The 20,421-nt window shown below is 36.8% G+C and overlaps 1 protein-coding gene across 5 annotated transcripts in view; it reads right to left on the bottom strand.

The window, feature by feature from the left end:
- EDIL3 (EGF like repeats and discoidin domains 3) overlaps positions 1-20,421 on the bottom strand; it is a 442,725-nt gene that overhangs the window by 102,365 nt on the left and 319,939 nt on the right. For 3 of the 5 annotated variants that reach the window (XM_055389542.2, XM_055389541.2, XM_055389543.2), the window contains 2 exons: positions 18,131-18,315; positions 2,583-2,633 (listed from right to left, as the gene is read on the bottom strand). In XM_055389542.2, coding sequence (XP_055245517.2) covers positions 2,583-2,633; positions 18,131-18,315 — 236 coding nt within the window. The remainder of the gene's footprint in view (positions 1-2,582; positions 2,634-18,130; positions 18,316-20,421) is intronic. The other 2 variants (XM_019028262.4, XM_019028263.4) reach the window with 1 other exon arrangement.

A 20,421-nucleotide genomic window follows, 5' to 3' on the forward strand; every position in this document is an offset into this window, starting at 1 on the left:
CTACAGCTTTGGGGATTAAAACCCTACAGTGCTTTTTCATGAAATAAAGAAAGACTGAACCTTTAATAGGTGGTAGGATGTTAAGAATGGGGTGAAAAGTGACTCAGAGTTTAACTCAAATAATAGTTGTTCCATTCATTTACCTTAAACCCTCTTAACCACATTTGGTTTTGCTAATTATGTTGCATATAGAATAGCAACAGTAATTATATACACCCAGTGCCATAATGATAATACAACCCTGAATGTAATTGCTATCAAATTTTGTTCCATACTTTATTTTAAAACTATAGGACAAGGTATCATAAAAATAGAAATTAACAATGTAATTAATAATGGCTATAAATATCACTTTGCTTTTTTTTCTTATGATGGGTAACCTCGTACAAAAACCTTCTTATCATTTTCAATAGCATTAAAAAATAGTGCAAATGGTAATTTTTTTTTTTTTTTGAGACGGAGTCTCATTTTGTCGCCCAGGCTTCAGTGCAGTGGCTTGATCTTGGCTCACTGCAACCTCCGCCTTCTGGGTTCAAGTGATTCTCCTGCCTCAGCCCCCGGAGTAGTTGAGATTACAGGTGCCCGCCACCATGCCTGGTTTATTTTTGTATTTTTAGTAGACATGGGGTTTCACCACATTGGCCAGGCTGGTCTTGAACTCCTGACTTCAGGTGATCTGCCTGCCTCGGCCTCCCAAAGTGTTCGGATTACAGGCGTGAGCCACTGCTCCTGGCCTGACACTATTTTTTTAATTGAACCTATTCTACTGAGTAAGTAAACAGGCACACCCCTGCTTCCTTTAATTTTTTTTAATTTAGAGGACACCAAGCATGAGAGGAGAAAATATATTGGATACAGAAATCTTGTTATTCAAAGAGCCTATAGTATGGCTTGTTAAACGAGGAAAATCTGTAAGGCAAAAAATAATGATGCTTTCATAGCAGAGTTCCTATTACTCAACACATGGGAAAGACTACAAAATGTCTACTGCTTATGTTTGGTGTCCCATTTTAAAATGGTGAATATCCTAGTAAGTATTCTACATTAAAGTTTAACGTATGTCAGAACCTTTCATTGGAACCAGGAGACAGACATTTACTTATTAACATAGAGAAATGAACATAGAAATGAACACAGAGGAGGCAAAACCAAAGCAGGTGAATATCTGCAGAAGGACAAACTAAAGTTAACATAAAGACAAGTAGTAGCGATGATCCTCTGTCATTTTAAGCAAGAGAAAACAGTTTTAAAGAAAGCTAAATGCAGTTTAAGAAACGGGACAGAAAATTTTTACAACTTGAGTAACAAATAAGTATTTGTGTACTGTTGTAAACTTCTTTGAGGAACTGTTTCTCAGCAAGTAAAAGTGTTCACTTGTTACTTTCCTTGCTTAGAGTGGTCCATGCATATGACTCATTTTATTCCTGACAGGGGTCGACTATTCCTCAGGTATATCTGGGCTAACTTTAGCTTATGTGCACCATTCTGAAGATGAAATTGATAACAATGCTTTGGATTCATTTAGATAATTTCAAATGCTTGGTTTACACAGATATGAACAAAAAATTGATGAAATTGTTTGTTATATGAAGTAGGAACAGAGGCATGCAGTGAACTGGAAAACCAAGTTTGCGGATACACATATTTTGCATATATTGTGCTGTACTGAAAAAATCATGTTGATGCAAAAAAAGGCTGTTAAGGTTAAACCACATTCTATGTGATGTCAGCCACAGGCAGCCATGAAAAAATGGAACTCAACAGAAAAGGGAGAAACTGGATTTTTGGGTCAAGTTCTGCCATTTGCAGGATTAAGTCATGTAATGTCAGCAAATTGTATTTTTCATGTTTTGAGACAGGGTAATTTATACAAATAATATGTACACATTATGCATATGTATACATATGTACGCATATTATTAGAAAGATACAGTAAAAAAATTAGAAAAGCCCTTTGAAAACAACAAAGTGCTATAGAAATACAATTTAATTATTACATGATATTCCAAAGCGGGTCCTATAGGATATTAGGGTAGTTATTTTTATTTTTATTTTATTTATTTTTATTTTTTATTTTACTTTAAGTTCTGGGATACATGTGCAGAATGTGCAGGTTTGTAACATAGGGATACATGTGCCAGGGTAGTTTGCTGCACCCATCAACCCGTCATCTAGGTTTTAAGCCCCACATGTGTTAGGTATTTGTCCTAATGCTATCCCTCTCCTTGACCCCACCCCTCGACAGGCCCCTGTGTGTGATGTCCCCCTCCCTGTGTCCATGTGTTCTCACTGTTTAAATCCCACTTATGAGTGAGAATATGCGGTGTTTGGTTTTCTGTTCCTGTGTTAGTTTGCTGAGAATGATGGCTTCCAGCTTCATCCATGTTAAAAAGCACTCCATGAAAAATAAGTTAGAAAATCATCAACTAAAAAGAGTTAAACAACTCTCTTTCCTACAGGACTCTTGAGAGTCTTTACCATGTTAATACGCATGTGAGAAATTAAGAACATAAAAGAGGATATAGAATTTACAAAATGTATTTCAGCCCAGAACCATTTTTTTTTTTGGAATTACTGCTTACCTTATGGAAGTAGTGATTTTCAGGATACATTTTGGAAAATGCTGATACAATCTGTTATTCGGAGAGAAAGAGAATGTAATTTGTTTTAAAGGACTGCATTTTTAGGACGAAATTTTCCTAATTAGATCAGTTCAAAATCAAAGCAGGAAAAGAAGGTCATTTTGAAAACTGGGTCTGCCATCAGAAGAACCCAAATCTGGTAGTGGAACTATCTGAAGAAAGGGTCATCTGGCTAATGGAAATTTTGTGTTGGGCTAGTAGTTTTGGATTCACAAAAAGGACTAGGAACCAAGAGCTCTGCGGGTGGTAGAAAGCCTAAGGTGGATGTCAGCTATGGCAGCAAGCTAGACCCATGTGTACTAAGAAGCCAGAAGTCAAAGTGGCAGCAGTTGGCACCATAAGAGCCAGGGCAGTTCCTGAAACTTCAACAGAGATGAGGGTGGGCTGCCGAGAAACAACCAATTACCCTTCAGGGGGCAGGCCAGAGCTGGAGTGCAAAGCCAAAGTGTAGATACATTAGTCCATTTTCACACTGCTGATAAAGACATACTCAAGACTGGGTAATTTACAAAGAAGAAAAGGTTTAATGGACTCACAGTTCCACATGGCTAAGGAGACCTCACAATCACAGTGGAGGCAAAAGACATGTCTTAGATGGCCATGGGGAGAATGAGAGAATGAGGGCCAAGAGAAAGAGGAAAACCCTTATAAAACCATCAGATCTCATGAGACTTATTCATTACCATGAGAGAGGTATGAGGGAAACTGCCCCCATGATTTAATTATCTCCCTCTAGGTCCCTCCCACAATGCATAGGAATTATGGGAGCTACAATTCCAGATGAGATTTGGGTGAGGACACAGCCAAACCATATCAGTAGATAAACCAATCAACAAGCAACCAGCAAAGCTCAGGTGGAGAAGAAGTCAGGGGAGGAGAGCAGTAAGACACATATCAGAAACTGTCAGAAGTAGAGGGCAGGTCAAATGGCAAGAGCAGCGTAAAGATTCTTTGACTGGGGCTGGGCAAGGAACCTAAGCAATTAGTTCAGAAGTCAAAACTTTGGTTGGCTTTAACACTAAGGTCACAATCTCTTCTAGTGAAAAAAAAAGTACATCTATTTTTTAAAATATAAACTAATTCCAGAAAGTTATTACCTAGAAGCTGCAAGCAGATAAATGTGTCCTTAGTCACATCTTAAATAATCTCAGAAAAGAATTTTACCAAAGATCAACACAGAAAAGGCTTTGTCTAGGTCCAGAAGACACACTATGCTAAAGAATTATAATAGCGGCATAAAACGAACAAAGACATTAGACATTTGAAAGTCACTTCACTGAGGCATGTTTTCCTTGCACAAACGCTAATTGTATTAATTAAAAAGAAATGAATGCAAAATTTTCTATAAATTTTATTTTGATATCAGCCAGCAAATCAATACTTCATAAATGAGAGACATTTACAATCATAAATGTAAACAAAAAGTGAACTACCTATTATTATAGCATCACTGGCTTTGAGGAAATATTACAAAAGTCTCTAGGATAAACCAAAGCAATTGAGCCAGGTGAGCTTAACTATGAGCAAGCTCGCTGGACAGAGCAGGGTTCTCTAAAACATAACGTATGAATAACAAACATATCGTTGGGTTGTGGGCAGAAAATATTAGAATTTACATTCCTATTTCCTATTTGTTTTATTTTAAACCAAAAATGTAGGAATTGCATTTTCCAAATATTTCATACATGTGTATGTGTGTGTATCCAATGCTCAGTAGCACTGGAAGGGATATACGATTGTTACAATGTGGCACCACAAATTTAGAGGGCAAGCTGAATCCACAGAATCTGCAGAGCCTGGCTGGACCCACCAGGAGCTCTTATTCAAGACAAGATAAGTGACCAGAGCTATGCTGGTCAGGACTGGGCATTGGAGAGGCTTCCTAATCCAACAGATATCCCCTGAAAAAAATGAGTCACTTCAATCATTATAATAGTCTAGAAAATACTGTGGTAAAAATCATCTCATAGGCTTCCTGACAAGTGCTGAATCCGATCCTTTAGACCACTGACTGGCTGTGCAATCTTTAACAAGCTTCTCTGACTCTTCATTATAAAGCAAACATAACTTAGCTCACGGAGAGGGCTGCTTTAAAGACAAAATGAGATTACTGATTACAATTGATTCTAATTTTATTTAAAAGCCTTTACAAATGCTCATAATATTTGAAACAGTATTCCCAAGTTCTAAATTTTACTCATTGGCATATTTTCAGTTCATATTTTTAGAAGAGAATGGTTACCATTCTTACAGCTATGCTTTGTTGCTACAAAGATAACTAATATGCCACAAATGAAAATTCATTTGCACACACAGGAATCAGAAGTCATCTAATTTGCATTATCATAAAACAGGAGCAGGCCTGCTGTGCACATGAAATTCTTTTAATTTCTATCATGGTTTTTCAATGGTTTCAATACCACTTCTAAGCAGAAGCATTCAACATCCTACACTTCTGTTTCTTGCTTTTGGAATTTTGAATTAATGACAATTATGGCATCAGTAATCATACATGCAGGCAGACATAATACTGAATATGTCTTTCAGTTCCTTGCACCTGACATTGTGTTTTGTTATAACAGGTGCCCCAAATATACTTATTTTAATTCAAAAAGTATAAAGTCATTTAAAATAACCTCCAAACCATAAAGGTTCCATGCATTTTTTAATGTACCACTAGAGCTTGTCTTTCTGAGATTGTACCCTGTATCTGGGGTTAATCTATTTCCTTCTCTTTGGCACCAGAAACTATTACTTTGGGCCTTTTTCATGATTTTCTATATGTAAGTGCTTGTGTGTTAGTATTTAATAATCACTTACTATATATTACTTCCTTGTCTTATGGAAGTTTTTGTTTTCCAAGCTGTTTTTAGAGAGATGTAAGATACTAAACCAAATAAATGACTCAAAATTAGAAGGGATGGAAAGGTAGGGGCAATATTTTGAGTTTTAAGTAGATATGTTATTCATTGTATAAAAGTTAACTTTTTATAGGTTTATTTGAAGGTTAGATGGCTATATCTGTATCAATAATTGTTACATGACTTTTTATTAGCTTCATACTTGTGCTACCTTGTGAAGAAATTAGCTGGTGTCTTGATAATTTTCTGATTTCTTTGGATTCGTCCAGTCATGATTTAGACACCAGAATTTTACTTGTGTGAGGGATTTTAAAAGGAGAAGATAGGCTGGGGCTGATCTTTTTTTGTAGTATCTCCATTTTACATAAAAAAAGAAAGAATATTGAAGTCTCAGAGTATTGATATAATTTGTCAGCCCTCACATCTATCTTTTGTACCTCAAATTATGCACTCCTTATACTACATTGATATTGGCTGCACTTTTGTTTGCACTTAAGTATTTTCTGTACAAACGTCCTTTCAATTTTGTTTTGTTTATTAAAAGTTCTTTTTTCTAATGGATAGTGGGGATTCCCTTTGACATCATAAAATTATAAAAATCAAAAAGATTTCTTATTCATGGTACATGGTTTAAAAAATGAAAAAATACATAAAGATGACTTATAGTCCTAGCAAAGTGTGAGCATCCTTCGATTCACTTAGCACACTCCAACATATATCAATACTATAGAAGAATGGAAGCTGTCTCACAATCATATACAAGTTTCATTACTTGACCTCTTTTAGATCTTCTTTTTAGGTGAACCTTCATAAATGAGAAATATTGGAACTGTGAATTGGAAATCAGAATAATCCTTCATATTGACAAATGTTTCCAGTGGCCTGGTGGTCACTTAATTTTGAAAACCTTTCCTTTAGTTCTCCTGTAAATAAATTGTTCAGAAGGCAAAAGAAGTTAATGCTTTAATGAAGTTATAAATTTTATGTCTAGAATACTCCCTTTTAAAAATCTGACATGGACTAAATTAAATAAGGCTTATTTAATTTGAAAGCTTAAATTCAATTGATTTCTTATACATTTTCACAAAATTAGTATCGAAATGAAAATCTGTAGGGTCAGACGCAATTTTGACAAAGGTCAACATTAAAATGTTCAGTCTAACAACTCTATTAATTCTACTAATTTGGTTGAAATACTATGCAGACTACCTTAAATTAGCAAATTTCTTATGAAATAGACCAAAAGATCATTTCTTAGGTGGGATTGTGACATTTTCCTTCCTGTTAGTCCTTTATATTATGTTACCCTTTATGAAATCTGAAAAACGTTTAGTAGATTTAATTATGAATAGTAAATTATCCATTTTCTATAGTTACCACCAAAACGGCAATGAATATATATACAATGTATTCATTATAACAAAATTTGTAGTATTTTACTTTAAAATAAGTTTTTAGTTAATCCAAGTTAATTCTTTGAGTGCAGTTTGCTTAGTTCTATGAACAAAACCAAAATGAATCAGTATATTTCTTCACAATTAATAGCATGATCATTAGCAATGTCCCTGCTCCTCATAGAATGTCTTTAAGCATCTTAACAATGTTTAATTTCAGTTTGTCTAATCTGAGCAGAAGTAAAAAAGAAATTAATCTTTCTGTTGAAACCCAGTGATAATAGACATAAAAACACATAACCACTTTAGTAAAAATACAGTTTCAGTAGAGAAGATTGGCAAATGATAAATTACTCACTTTAAATTATTACTACTGGGTAAAGAAGCTGAAAAATCTGATGCTACCTAGATAAAGACATTTCAAAGTTTTTATGTGCCAATGTCAATATATATAATATATCAACACAACCTACAGTTTGCAATGATTTAACAATGTATTATTTTACATTTCATTCTTTTATTGGAAATTCCATTTTGGAGGAATATATATGCAAATGTTCATTTTTGATTAAAATTGGTGGTGTCAAATTCTGTTCTCCTGAGGTACACAATCCACCAGAAAGGAAAAGAAGCGGTCTATCCAATACTGAGTACCTACTGCATGCTTCCACTGTTCTGTTATTTGTTTTATTTAATCCACTTTAAGAGTCATCACAATTTCTGACTTCTTTGTTTGGGAACTACCTACGAAAGCTAATAGTCTTAACCTAAAAACATCTCTGTGAGTTAAATGTTACTTTACTTTTATAACAAAGATTAATATCTATCCTAACCATGAGTTAGGAATGTCCAATTAGGAGTATGGAATAATTGGCTCAGAATGTTCCAGTTTCAACACTGGTAAGATTTTTTTGAAAGTTAAAAACTAAAATTTGACCTTTGGGAGGCTTTTGGATAACACATTGGTAAGCTTTATTGCTCAAAGTATTAGTTGAATTTTAAAGTTTTACAAAACATCATACACAGAGGTCTGAGAAATGCCTCTGTTTAGGGCTGCCTGAAGCCCTCACACATTTTTGCCATGTTCACATAGAAATAGCATAACGATTTTATGATTAGCAGCAACTCAAGAAAGCTAATCAATTAGGTAGGATCACCTCTTAAAAAAAATCACACAAGAACATTTGCTTGAGAAGTTCCAGACATTTTGATCTTATAGAAGTGACTAGATGAAACATTAGAGTAATAAAAACAATAGAACGTTAAAATGAGATTTGAGGCGGTTCCAAGATGGCAGAATAGGAACAGCTCACAGTGTGAGCGACACAGAAGACGAGTGATTTCTGCATTTCCAACTGAGGTACCGGGTTCATCTCACTGGGGAGTGTCAGACAGTGGGTACAGGACAGTGGGTGCAGTGCACCGAGCGTGAGCTGAAGCAGGGCGAGGCATCGCCTCACCTGGGAAGTGCAAGGGGTCGGGAATTCCCTTTCATAGCCAAGCAAAGCTGTGACAGACGGCACCTGGAAAATCCGGTCACTCCCACCCTAATATTGTGCTTTTCCAGTGGTCTTAGCAAACGGCACACCAGGAGATTATATCCTGTGCCTGGCTCAGAGGGTCCCACGCCCACGGAGCCTCGCTCATTGCTAGCACAGCAGCCTGAGATCAAACTGCAAGGCGGCAGCAAGGCTGGGGGAGGTGTGTCCGCCATTGCTGAGGCTTGAGTAGGTAAACAAAGCAGCCAGGAAGCTTGAACTGGTTGAAGCCCACCGCAGCTCAAGGGGACCTGCCTGCCTCTGCAGACTCCACCTCTGGGGGCAGGGCATAGCCAAACAAAAGGCAGCAGAAACCTCCGCAGACCTAAATGTCCCTGTCTGACAGCTTTGAAGAGAGTAGTAGTTCTCCCAGCATGGACTTTGAGATCTGAGAATGGACAGACTGCCTCCTCAAGTGGGTTGCTGACCCCTGAGTAGCCTATCTGGGAGGCACCCCCCAGTAGGGGCAGACTGACACCTCACACAGCCAGGTACCCCTCTGAGACGAAACCTCCAGAGGAACGATCAGACAGCAACATTTGCTGTTCACCAATATCCACTGTTCTGCAGCCTCCGCTGCTGATACCCAGGCAAATAGGGTCTGGAGCAGACCTCCAGCAAACTCCAACAGACCTGCAGCTGAGGGTCCTGAATGTTAAAAGGAAAACTAACAAACAGAAAGGACATCCACCCCAAAACCCCATATGTCACCATCGTCAAAGACCAAAGGTAGATAAAACCACAAAGATGGGGAAAAAACAGAATAGAAAAACTGAAAATTCTAAAAATCAGAGCACCTCTCCTCCTCCAAAGGAACACAGCTCCTCACCAGCAACGGAACAAAGCTGGACAGAGAATGACTTTGACGAGTTGAGAGAAGAAGGCTTCAGATGATCAAATTTCTCCGAACTAAAGAAGGAAGTTCGAACCCATTGCAAAGAAGCTAAAAACCTTGAAAAATGATTAAACAAATGGCTAACTAGAATAACCAATGCAGAGAAGTCCTTAAAGGACCTGATGGAGCTGAATACCATGGCATGAGAACTACGTGACAAATGCACAAGCTTCAGTAGCCGATTTGATCAACTGGAAGAAAGGGTACCAGGGACTGAAGATCAAATGAATGAAATGAAGCAAGAAGAGAAGTTTAGAGAAAAAAGAATAAAAAGAAACAAACAAAGCCTCCAAGAAATATGGGACTATGTGAAAAGACCAAATCTACCTCTGATTGGTGTACCTGAAAGTGACAGGGAGAATGGAACCAAGTTGGAAAACACTCTGCAGGATATAATCCAGGAGAACTTCCCCAACCTAGCAAAGCAGGCCAACATTCAAATTCAGGAAATACAGAGAACACCACAAAGATACTCCTCGAGAAGAGCAACTCCAAGACACATAATTGTCAGATTCACCAAAGTTGAAATGAAGGAAAAAATGTTAAGGGCAGCCAGAGAGAAAGGTGGGGTTACCCACAAAGGGAAGCCCATCAGACTAACAGCGGATCTCTTGGCAGAAAATCTACAAGCCAGAAGAGAGTGGGGGCCAATATTTAACATTCTTAAAGAAAAGAATTTTCAACCCAGAATTTCATATCCAGCCAAACCAAGCTTCATAAGTGAAGGAGAAATAAAATCCTTTACAGACAAGCAAATGCTGAGACATTTTGTCACCATCAGGCCTGCCTTACAAGAGCTCCTGAAGGAAGCACTGAACACGGAAAGGAACAACCAGTACCAGCCACTGCAAAAACATGCCAAATTGTAAAGACCATCAATGCTAGGAAGAAACTGCATTAACTAACGAGCAAAATAACCAGCTAACATCATAATGACAGGATCAAATTCACACATAACAATATTAACCTTAAATATAAATGGGCTAAATGCTCCAATTAAAAGACACAGACTGGCAAGTTGGATAAAGAGTCAAGACCCATCAGTGTGCTGTATTCAGGAAACCCATCTCACGTGCAGAGACACACATAGGCTCAAAATAAAGGGATGGAGGAAGATGTAACAAGCAAATGGAAAACAAAAAATGGCAGGGGTTGCAATCCTAGTCTCTGATAAAACAGACTTTAAACCAACAAAGATCAAAAGAGACAAAGAAGGCCATTACATAACGGTGAAGGAATCAATTCAACAAGAAGAGCTAACTATCCTAAATATAAATGCACCCAATACAGGAGCACCCAGATTCATAAAGCAAGTCCTTAGGACCTACAAAGAGACTTAGACTCCCACACAATAATAATGGGAGACTTTAATACCCCACTGTCAACATTAGACAGATCAACAAGACAGACAGTTAAGAAGGATATCCAGGAATTGAATTCAGCTCTGCACCAAGTGGACCTAATAGATATCTACAGAACTCTCCACCCCAAATCAACAGAATATACATTCTTCTCAGCACCACACCACACCTACTCCAAAATTGACCACATAGTTGGAAGTAAAGCACTCCTCAGCAAATGTAAAAGAACAGAAATTATAACAAACTGTCTCTCAGACCACAGTGCAATCAAACTAGAACTCAGGATTAAGAAACTCACTCAAAACTGCTCAACTACATGGAAACTGAATAACCTGCTCCTGAATGACTACTGGGTACATAACGAAATGAAGGAAGAAATAAAGATGTTCTTTGAAACCAATGAGAACAAAGACACAACATACCAGGACCTCTGGGACACATTCAAAGCAGTGTGTAGAGGGAAATTTATAGCACTAAATGCCCACAAGAGAAAGCAGGAAAGATCCAAAATTGACACCCTAACATCACAAATAAAAGAACTAGAAAAGCAAGAGCAAACACATTCAAAAGCTAGCAGAAGGCAAGAAATAACTAAGATCAGAGCAGAACTGAAGGAGACAGAGACACAAAAAAACCCTTCAAAAATCAATGAATCCAGGAGCTGGTTTTTTGAAAAGATCAACAAAATTGATAGACCGCTAGCAAGACTATTAATAAAGAAGAAAAGAGAGAAGAATCAAATAGATGCAATAAAAAATGATAAAGGGGATATCACCACCGATCCCACAGAAATACAAACTACCATCAGAGAATACTATAAACACCTCTATGCAAATAAACTAGAAAATCTAGAAGAAATGGATAAATTCCTCAACACATACACTGTCCCAAGACTAAACCAGGAAAAAGTTGAATCTCTGAATAGAACAATAAAAGGGTCTGAAATTGAGGCAAGAATTAATAGCTTACCAACCAAAAAAAGTCCAGGACCAGATGGATTCACAGCTGAATTCTATCAGAGGTACAAAGAGGAGCTGGTACCATTCCTTCTGAAACTATTCCAATCAATAGAAAAAGAGGGAATCCTCCCTAACTCATTTTATGAGGCCAGCATCATCCTGATACCAAAGCCTGGCAGAGACACAACAAAAAAAGAGAATTTTAGACCAATATCCCTGATGAACATCGATGCAAAAATCCTCAATAAAATACTGGCAAACCGAATCCAGCAGCACATCAAAAACCTTATCCACCATGATCAAGTGGGCTTCATCCCTGGGATGCAAGGCTGGTTCAACATATGCAAATCAATAAATGTAATCCAGCATATAAACAGAACCAAAGACAAAAACCACATGATTATCTCAATAGATGCAGAAAAGGCCTTTGACAAATTTCAACAACTCTTCATGCTAAAAACTCTCAATAAATTAGGTATTGATGGGATGTATCTAAAAATAATAAGAGCTATCTATGACAAACTCACAGCCAATATCATACCGAATGGGCAAAAACTGGAAGCATTCCCTTTGAAAACTGGCACAAGACAGGGATGCCCTCTCTCACCACTCCTATTCAACATAGTGTTGGAAGTTCTGGCCAGGGCAATCAGGCAGGAGAAGGAAATAAAGGGTATTCAATTAGGAAAAGAGGAAGTCAAATTGTCCCTGTTTGCAGATGACATGATTGTATATCTAGAAAACCCCATCATCTCAGCCCAAAATCTCCTTAAGCTGATAAGCAACTTCAGCAAAGTCTCAGGATACAAAATCAATGTGCAAAAATCACAAGCATACTTACACACCAATAACAGACAAACAGAGAGCCAAATCATGAGTGAACTCCCATTCACAATTGCTTCAAAGAGAAAAAAATACCTAGGAATCCAACTTACAAGGGATGTGAAGGACCTCTTCAAGGAGAACTACAAACCACTGCTCAATGAAATAAAAGAGGATACAAACAAATGGAAGAACATTCCATGCTCATGGATAGGAAGAATCAATATCGTGAAAATGGCCATACTGCCCAAGGTAATTTATAGATTCAATGCCATCCCCATCAAGCTACCAATGACTTTCTTCACAGAATTGGAAAAAACTACTTTAAAGTTCATATGGAACCAAAAAAGAGCCTGCATTGCCAAGTGAATCCTAAGCCAAAAGAACAAAGCTGGAGGCATCACGCTACCTGACTTCAAACTGTACTACAAGGCTACAGTAACCAAAACAGCATGGTACTGGTACCAAAACAGAGATACCGACCAATGGAACAGAACAGAGCCCTCAGAAATAATACCACACCTCTACAACTATCTGATCTTTGACAAACCTGGCAAAAACAAGAAATGGGGAAAGGATTCCCTGTTTAACAAATGGTGCTGGGAAAACTGGCTAGCCATATGGAGAAAGCTGAAACTGGATCCCTTCCTTGCACCTTATACAAAAATTAATTCAAGATGGATGAAAGACTTAAATGTTAGACCTAAAACCTTAAAAACCCTAGAAGAAAACCTAGGCTATACCATTCAGGACATAGGCATGGGCAAGGACTTCATGTCTAAAACACCAAAAGCAATGTCAACAAAAGCCAGAATTGACAAATGGGATCTAATTAAACTAAAGAGCTTCTGCACAGCAAAAGAAACTACCATCAGAGTGAACAGGCAACCTACAGAATGGGAGAAAATTTTTGCAATCTAGTCATCTGACAAAGGGCTAATATCCAGAATCTACAATGAACTCAAACAAATTTACAAGAAAGAAACAAACAACCCCATCAAAAAGTGGGCAAAGGATATGAACAGACACTTCTCAAAAGAAGACATTTATGCAGCCAAAAGACACATGAAAAAATGCTCACCATCACTGGCCATCAGAGAAATACAAATCAAAACCACAATGAGATACCATCTCACACCAGTTAGAATGGCAATCATTAAAAAGTCAGGAAACAACAGGTGCTGGAGAGGATGTGAAGAAATAGGAACACTTTTACACTGTTGGTGGGACTGTAAACTAGTTCAACCATTGTGGAAGACAGTGTGGCGATTCCTCAGGGATCTAGAACTAGAAATATGATTTGACCCAGCCATCCCATTACTGGGTATATACCCAAAGGAACATAAGTCATGCTGCTATAAAGACACATGCACACGTATGTTTATTGCAGCACTACTCACAATAGCAAAGACTTGGAACCAACCCAAATGTCCAACAATGGTAGACTGGATTAGGAAAATGTGGCACATGGAATACTAGGAATACACCATGGAATACTAAGCAGCCATAAAAAATGATGAGTTCATGTCCTTTGTAGGGACATGGATGAAGCTGGAAACATCATTCTCAGCAAACTATCGCAAGGACAAAAAACCAAACACCGTATGTTCTCACTCATAGGTGGGAATTGAACAATGAGCACACTTGGACACAGGAAGGGGTACATCATATACTGGGGCCTGTTGTGGGGTGGGGTGATGGGGGAGGTATAGCATTAGGAGACATACCTAATGTAAATGACGAGTTAATGGGTGCAGCACACCTACATGGCACATGTATACATATGTAACAAACCTTCATGTTGTGCACATGTACCCTAGAACTTATAAAGTATAATAAAAAATATATATATATAAAGAATGTTAAAATGAGATTTGAATACATACGAATTCCCAAAAGGACACATAAGAATTCCTTAAACTATATCACAATTAGGCATAAGGGTATTTTGGGGGGCTGAATTTACAATTGTATTGCCAGATATCTGATTAGGTTTTAGAAAAACCTATTAAACGGAAATAAAACTCTATTAGAGCGTCACATTTTTAGCTGGTATATAAAAGACATTTGTTAAAAAAATAGCAAGAGATTGATAATGAAGGAAGGGAATTTAAGTGGCAGACATGGCTTTTCTTCTGAAGAGCTACTGCTCAGAACTGATGCATTTTAGTTAAAAATATACCTAATTCAGAGGCGTCTGATTTTATAAATACATTCAGGATAAAAATTGACCTCTATGTTACCTCTATATAAACAACTTAAAAAGAAAATCACCCCACACATTGTTATCTATGAAAATGTTAATCTTATTTTCAACAGAAACACTAACAAGCATAACAATATACAGTTTAACAGATTATATTCTCTTGAGGAGAAAACACTAAAAAATAGTCACAATTCTGGGCCTTTTTCTTGCATGATGTCAGAAAATAAATAAATAAAAGGAAAAGATGTCAATTTACTTTGCCTTGGAGATTCTGAATATGTTTTGATACAACAAAAATTAGACATATATTAGAAGAACTAGTCCTTGAATTAACACAAAGTCTATTATGAACACAATGAATCAATTTTAGCATGCAAGTGATTTTAAGAAGATAGTTGAAAAATCATCTTGAACAAAGTGATAGATGGAGGCTCACACTGAAGATTACGCCCTGATTCATGTAAAAATATTTGTTTAATTTTTATCTTTCCAAAGAAATATGCCATTTGCAATCCCTTTATGTGGATGTTTCTAGAGTCTACCAACCTCCTGAGCTACTTATGGGGTGTAAAATAGTTTGCCTTATTCCACACGGCATTATGACTCACAAATAACATTAGTGATATGCGGCCAATCTGATACATGACTGGAATATTTACAATTTTAGAATATATAGCAACGAAAAATTTTAAGTTGATCATTGTCAAGTCTAACAAATGGAAAGGAGATTTTCTTCAAAGTAAGAGCCTGAAAACTTCATGATGGCTATATATTATAAAGATTTAGTTTCCTTATTTAAAAAAAAGTCAGCTCTTCAACAAGAAATTTTAAATGTATCTTTTAAATATTGAAAAATTTAGAATATGTACCAGTTGGCCTCTTAAATTGGGTATCAAACTTATATGCTATGTTGGCTCAAACCAATAACTTGAATTATTTTTTCAATGAATCATTCATTTATTCATTCAACAAATCTTTATGGAATGCCCACCATGTGTTAGGTTAGTTAGATGCCGAACAACAAGTTAAGAAAGTCAGGACAGGCATGGTCTCAGCCTCTTGAAACAAACAATCTAGCATAAAAACACAATTTCCAATACAGTAAGAAAATGGTATAGTGACAAAATTACAGACGATGTAGTAGTATACATGAGAAAGATTTAAGTCAGACGTGGGCAGAATGGATTTGGCAGCAAAATCTTCCCAGAGAAAGGTATATCCGAACTGAAGCTGAAGGATTTAAATATAACAGAAGGCAGATAATGCTGTGGGCAGAGGCTCTTTCCATTCATTTCTTATAGCAAGAGGACATTTATAAAGGAATGGGAAGAAGGAGATAGTACTTGGTTTGAGTACAAGCAAATTTAGAAGAGTAGGGTAAGAAACGAACTGGGGCCAAATCATGCAAAAAACTCTTAGGTTATATTAAGGAACTTGCACATTATTCTGAAACAGAGGGAGTAATGAAGGGTTTTAAACAGGAGAGTAAGAGAATCATATTTACCTTTTAGGAAAACACACACACACAAACACACACACACACGAGTTACAACTTTAGAAATGAATTTTTAAAGAGTAAAACTAGAAACGGAAAAGCTGGTTAAGAAGCTTCTGTGAAACCCAGGTGAAAGAGGGTGGTAGCACTGATGATAGAAGTAGCAGTGGGGATGGTAAGACGGGAAATGATTTTCAGATATTTGAGTCATTTTTTCATAGTTGAAATTACCAATACTTGCTAAATCAGTTAATGTTAGTGTGTGGAGCTGGTGAAAGAGATGTTAGCAGGAAGATAAGTGTGACCAGGAAAGGACATTGGGAAACATCTGCTACGAGGATGGAGGAAAATAGAAAATGGTGTAAGCTAAGTCAGATAACAGGAATATTTTAAGCAAGGGGTAATATCTTAATGTCTTAAGCAACAGTGTGTTGCTCACTTATATGTCATCACTACTTATCATGTTATATGATGCTTTCTAGGTTCATCACAAACATTTGTTAAATAAATAATTTAATTTAGTAAGCACTGCTACTTATAAGGTTGGGTGCTGGGATGATATATTAGAAAACATACTCCTTATCTTCGAAAAGTTCATAGAACGGTTAATAGGAGAAAGACTTACATTATTACCTATAGTATGTGCTAGCTAATGAGAGCTGAATAAAGCTCTAGATCAATAAAAAATGTTAAGGGAAAGTAAAGAAAAAAGTGAGTATTTCTACTTGTGAGTATAAGAAAAAGTAAGGCCAACTGAAGAAAAAACTGAAAAAAGAAGCCTGATGTGGGGGCTTACGCCTGTAATCCCAAGACTTTGGGAGGCTGAGGCAGGAGGATTGGTGGAGGCTAGGAGTTCGAGATCGGCTTGAGCAACACAGTGAGACACCTGTCTGCACAAAAGAAAAAAAAATTAGCTGGGTATAGTGATGTGCACCTGTAGTCCTAGCTATTTGGTAGGCTGAGACAGGAGGACTGCTGGAGCCCAGGAATTTAAGGCAACAGTGAGCTATGATTGCACTACTGCTCTCTAGCCTGGGCAACAGAGTGAGCCCTGTCTCAAAAAAGGAGAGGAGTGGAGCAGAGAGGAGAGAAGAGAAGAGGAACTATTGCAAATTTCAGGTAACCTGATAAGAACAGTTATAGATTTGGCAAATCTTGTTTGATAGGGGTGGAATTTGCTATTTTAAATTGTTTTCATGATTTCTGGGAATGCAATGAACTACTATAGTTTTTAAACTCATGAATACAGCATAAAAATCAACAAGAACAGAACTCGTATCTTTCACTATAAAGTGATCTCATTATGGAATTGAGTTGTCTTACTTTTTGCCACAGAAGCCACTAACAAACCTGTGCATATTTAAACGTGCTCCACAAATAAGTGAATTTCATGAAGATTGTTTTAAAAAGCACTGACTGTAACCTTACTTCATTTGCAAATGATAAACCCTGCAGTATCTATGGTTTCCTTCTATAAGCAAGATCTGTTTTGAGAATGTTATCAAATATCTTCATCGCTTAGCAACCACAGGTAAGGAGCTAATATGTCATGAGTCATGATTCTATGTGAACAGTTTGCAGGTCAGTGGCATGATTTCAATGCCCTTTGGATTCTTGCTGTCATGCTTTCAAAGCCAATATTAATACAAAGTATTAGAATGGATGAGAGTTAAGATGCAAATGCTCTCCTAATCAATCAATTGACATACACATAGTGTGATCTGGTAACAGTCTCCTGCATCAAGCTTACACTAGCATCTATAAATCAACACCAGTGTAAAAATAGCCCACAGACATGGTTTCATAAGGAATTTGTGTTTTACCAATTTAGTTAAGCCGAAGATGAAGGCATATTGAAATTAGCATGAAGGTAACGACTCTGACACTCACCTAATCAACAGGAAATCTTCTAAGAAAGAGGAACAGTGGATAGTGAAACAGTTTTGGAAAACTTTACCTGTAACCATTGTGACTGGTCATTGTGGCCAGAGGTCCAGGCATTCACTTTGCCTTGCTTGTCCAGCCGAGCTTTCCTTGGTTCCCAAGTGAACATGTCCATGTTGAGTGTTCTGAAGATGCTGGAGGCAGTGATCTGATAGTCTTGTATATGTCCTGATTTCATACCCAAAGGCTCAGAACATCCTGAAAGAAAATGAGAAGGGCTCCATGAAAAAAATAATTGATCACCTGGAACTTTTCTGCATTCATTTTGGATAGGCAAGAGAAGATTAAACATAATGCTATTCATTCCTCCAAAGAGAAAGCATCTAAATCCAAAAAAAAGCTATAATCAGAAATAAATCTGAAACAAAATCGAAAAACAAGATAGTCAATTCAAGCTATTTTGTCTGAATATATTTTGGAAAAATTGAAAACAAGACAGACAATTTAAACTACTTTTCTGTGATAGATGATTCTGCAAAATGAAAACAATGCTGAAATGCTCTCTCCTGTCTCATTACTGGAGGCCTCCTGACTGCTCCCCAGTTTTCAAGTTTCATTGTGTCTTTAAAAATGGGACATTTTCTCACAAAGTACTGTTTTTCTTTTATTTTTTTTCAAATTACTGCAAATGAAAATTCCCTCAGTACAAAGTCATTTTCGCAAGCTGCTCTACTGCTGTATTCTAAACCGGACAGCATTTTGTTTTTCAAGAAATATGTTAATCTTCATCACTGATTCTTATAGCACCAACATGGCTTCTTCTGTAAGAGAGGAATCTAGTATTTACTGAGGGTATGCCATGTGCCAAGCATTGTGCAAGCGTAATTTAAACTAATAGATAACAGAAGATAATAAGATAATTCTAGCAATAACCACCACTGAACAAACCTTTTAATACATTATTTCATTTCAATCATATTCAATAACCTATAAAGTTTAGGTATTTTTGTAAGATTCTCAAATCTACCACATGTATTTTTGAGTTTAATATGGTAAAAATTTTGACTTGCTTGTCCTCGAAAAATTATACGCATGTACATATGTTTGTGTGTGTATACATATACACACAATTTCCCAGTCTTGGATTGCAACTGTGACAAAATGCTCTTTACAATTTTTGTAATAGAGAGCATGATTCTATCATCATATGAGCCAGGGGCTGAGTCTTCTTTATGTGAAACTGTTAAATTTTGGTCAAGTAACTCACAAGGTAAGTTTGATCATCAAAGAAACAAAGATGACAAGAGGACACTCCTCCAACCCAATACTTTCTCCTCACACTCTACTGTCTCCCATTTCCCAGCTGTGTAGCCTTGCCCTGTTATTTAACAACTTTCTACCTAAATTTTCTCATCTGTAAGATGGTGATAATAATAGAAACTACCTCAAGGAAGTGTTCTAAGAAATTACTTAATAAACATAAAGTACTTAGAAACAGTGCTGGCACACAGCATTCAGTCAATGTTAACTATTTGTATGATTTCTGTAAAACTCATCCCAACAGATGGCAATGATAAGTCCCCAAATATCAGCATATCAACAAGTACTCAATAATATTTAATTATTGGGTACAGTTTCTAAAACTAGACCTTTTTTGGAGTCTAAACTATAAAGGAGGTGCTTTAGAACTCTTCATTGATCAATAACTCTTAGCTATAACTAATTGCCTTCTGTCCTGGTCAATCTAGATTACTTCTACCTTCTTGAGGCTCCCCATATTTCCCTTCACCTCCACCATCTAGGAAATGCATATCCTATGAAAACATGGAAAACATGACATGGAGGGCTGTGTGTCTTAACAAGAGTACATTTTGGTATAGGAGATAAGTATCTGAAGCCTCATATTAAAGATAGCTGTAATGCCTACCTGCATATTCTGGGGGAAAAAAAAAGTCATAACAATTCTCTAAGAGTCTAGAAAGTTCTAACAGGCTTAATGGCAAGCTGTTTATCTTCAGGAAGTTAGTTTCATAGTGGCATGCATTGTCTACATTGAAAAATTCTGACTTGTTCTTTTATCCCCATCTTTGCCTCTACCTGCATCCTGCCCCCCAAGTCTTTGAAAACTTTGCTTAGTTTGCAGGAGATACAAGGGAAGAGGAAAGGTAGTTGTTTCCCTCCTTTTGTGATATAACATAGTATTGAAGTACTGGATAGAAAAGGAATGGCTTTACTTTGACCACTTCTGCTTAGCCATAAAATTCACTTTATATCCATTCTGTTGTCTAGTATTTATCTCAGAATTTCCAAATTATTGGTTCATAGAATGAATGAATGAGTATTCCTCCTCTAATTAGGGTCATA

This window comes from Gorilla gorilla, chromosome 4 (genome assembly GCF_029281585.2).
Source record: "Gorilla gorilla gorilla isolate KB3781 chromosome 4, NHGRI_mGorGor1-v2.1_pri, whole genome shotgun sequence".
Classification (NCBI taxonomy): Eukaryota; Metazoa; Chordata; class Mammalia; order Primates; family Hominidae; genus Gorilla; species Gorilla gorilla.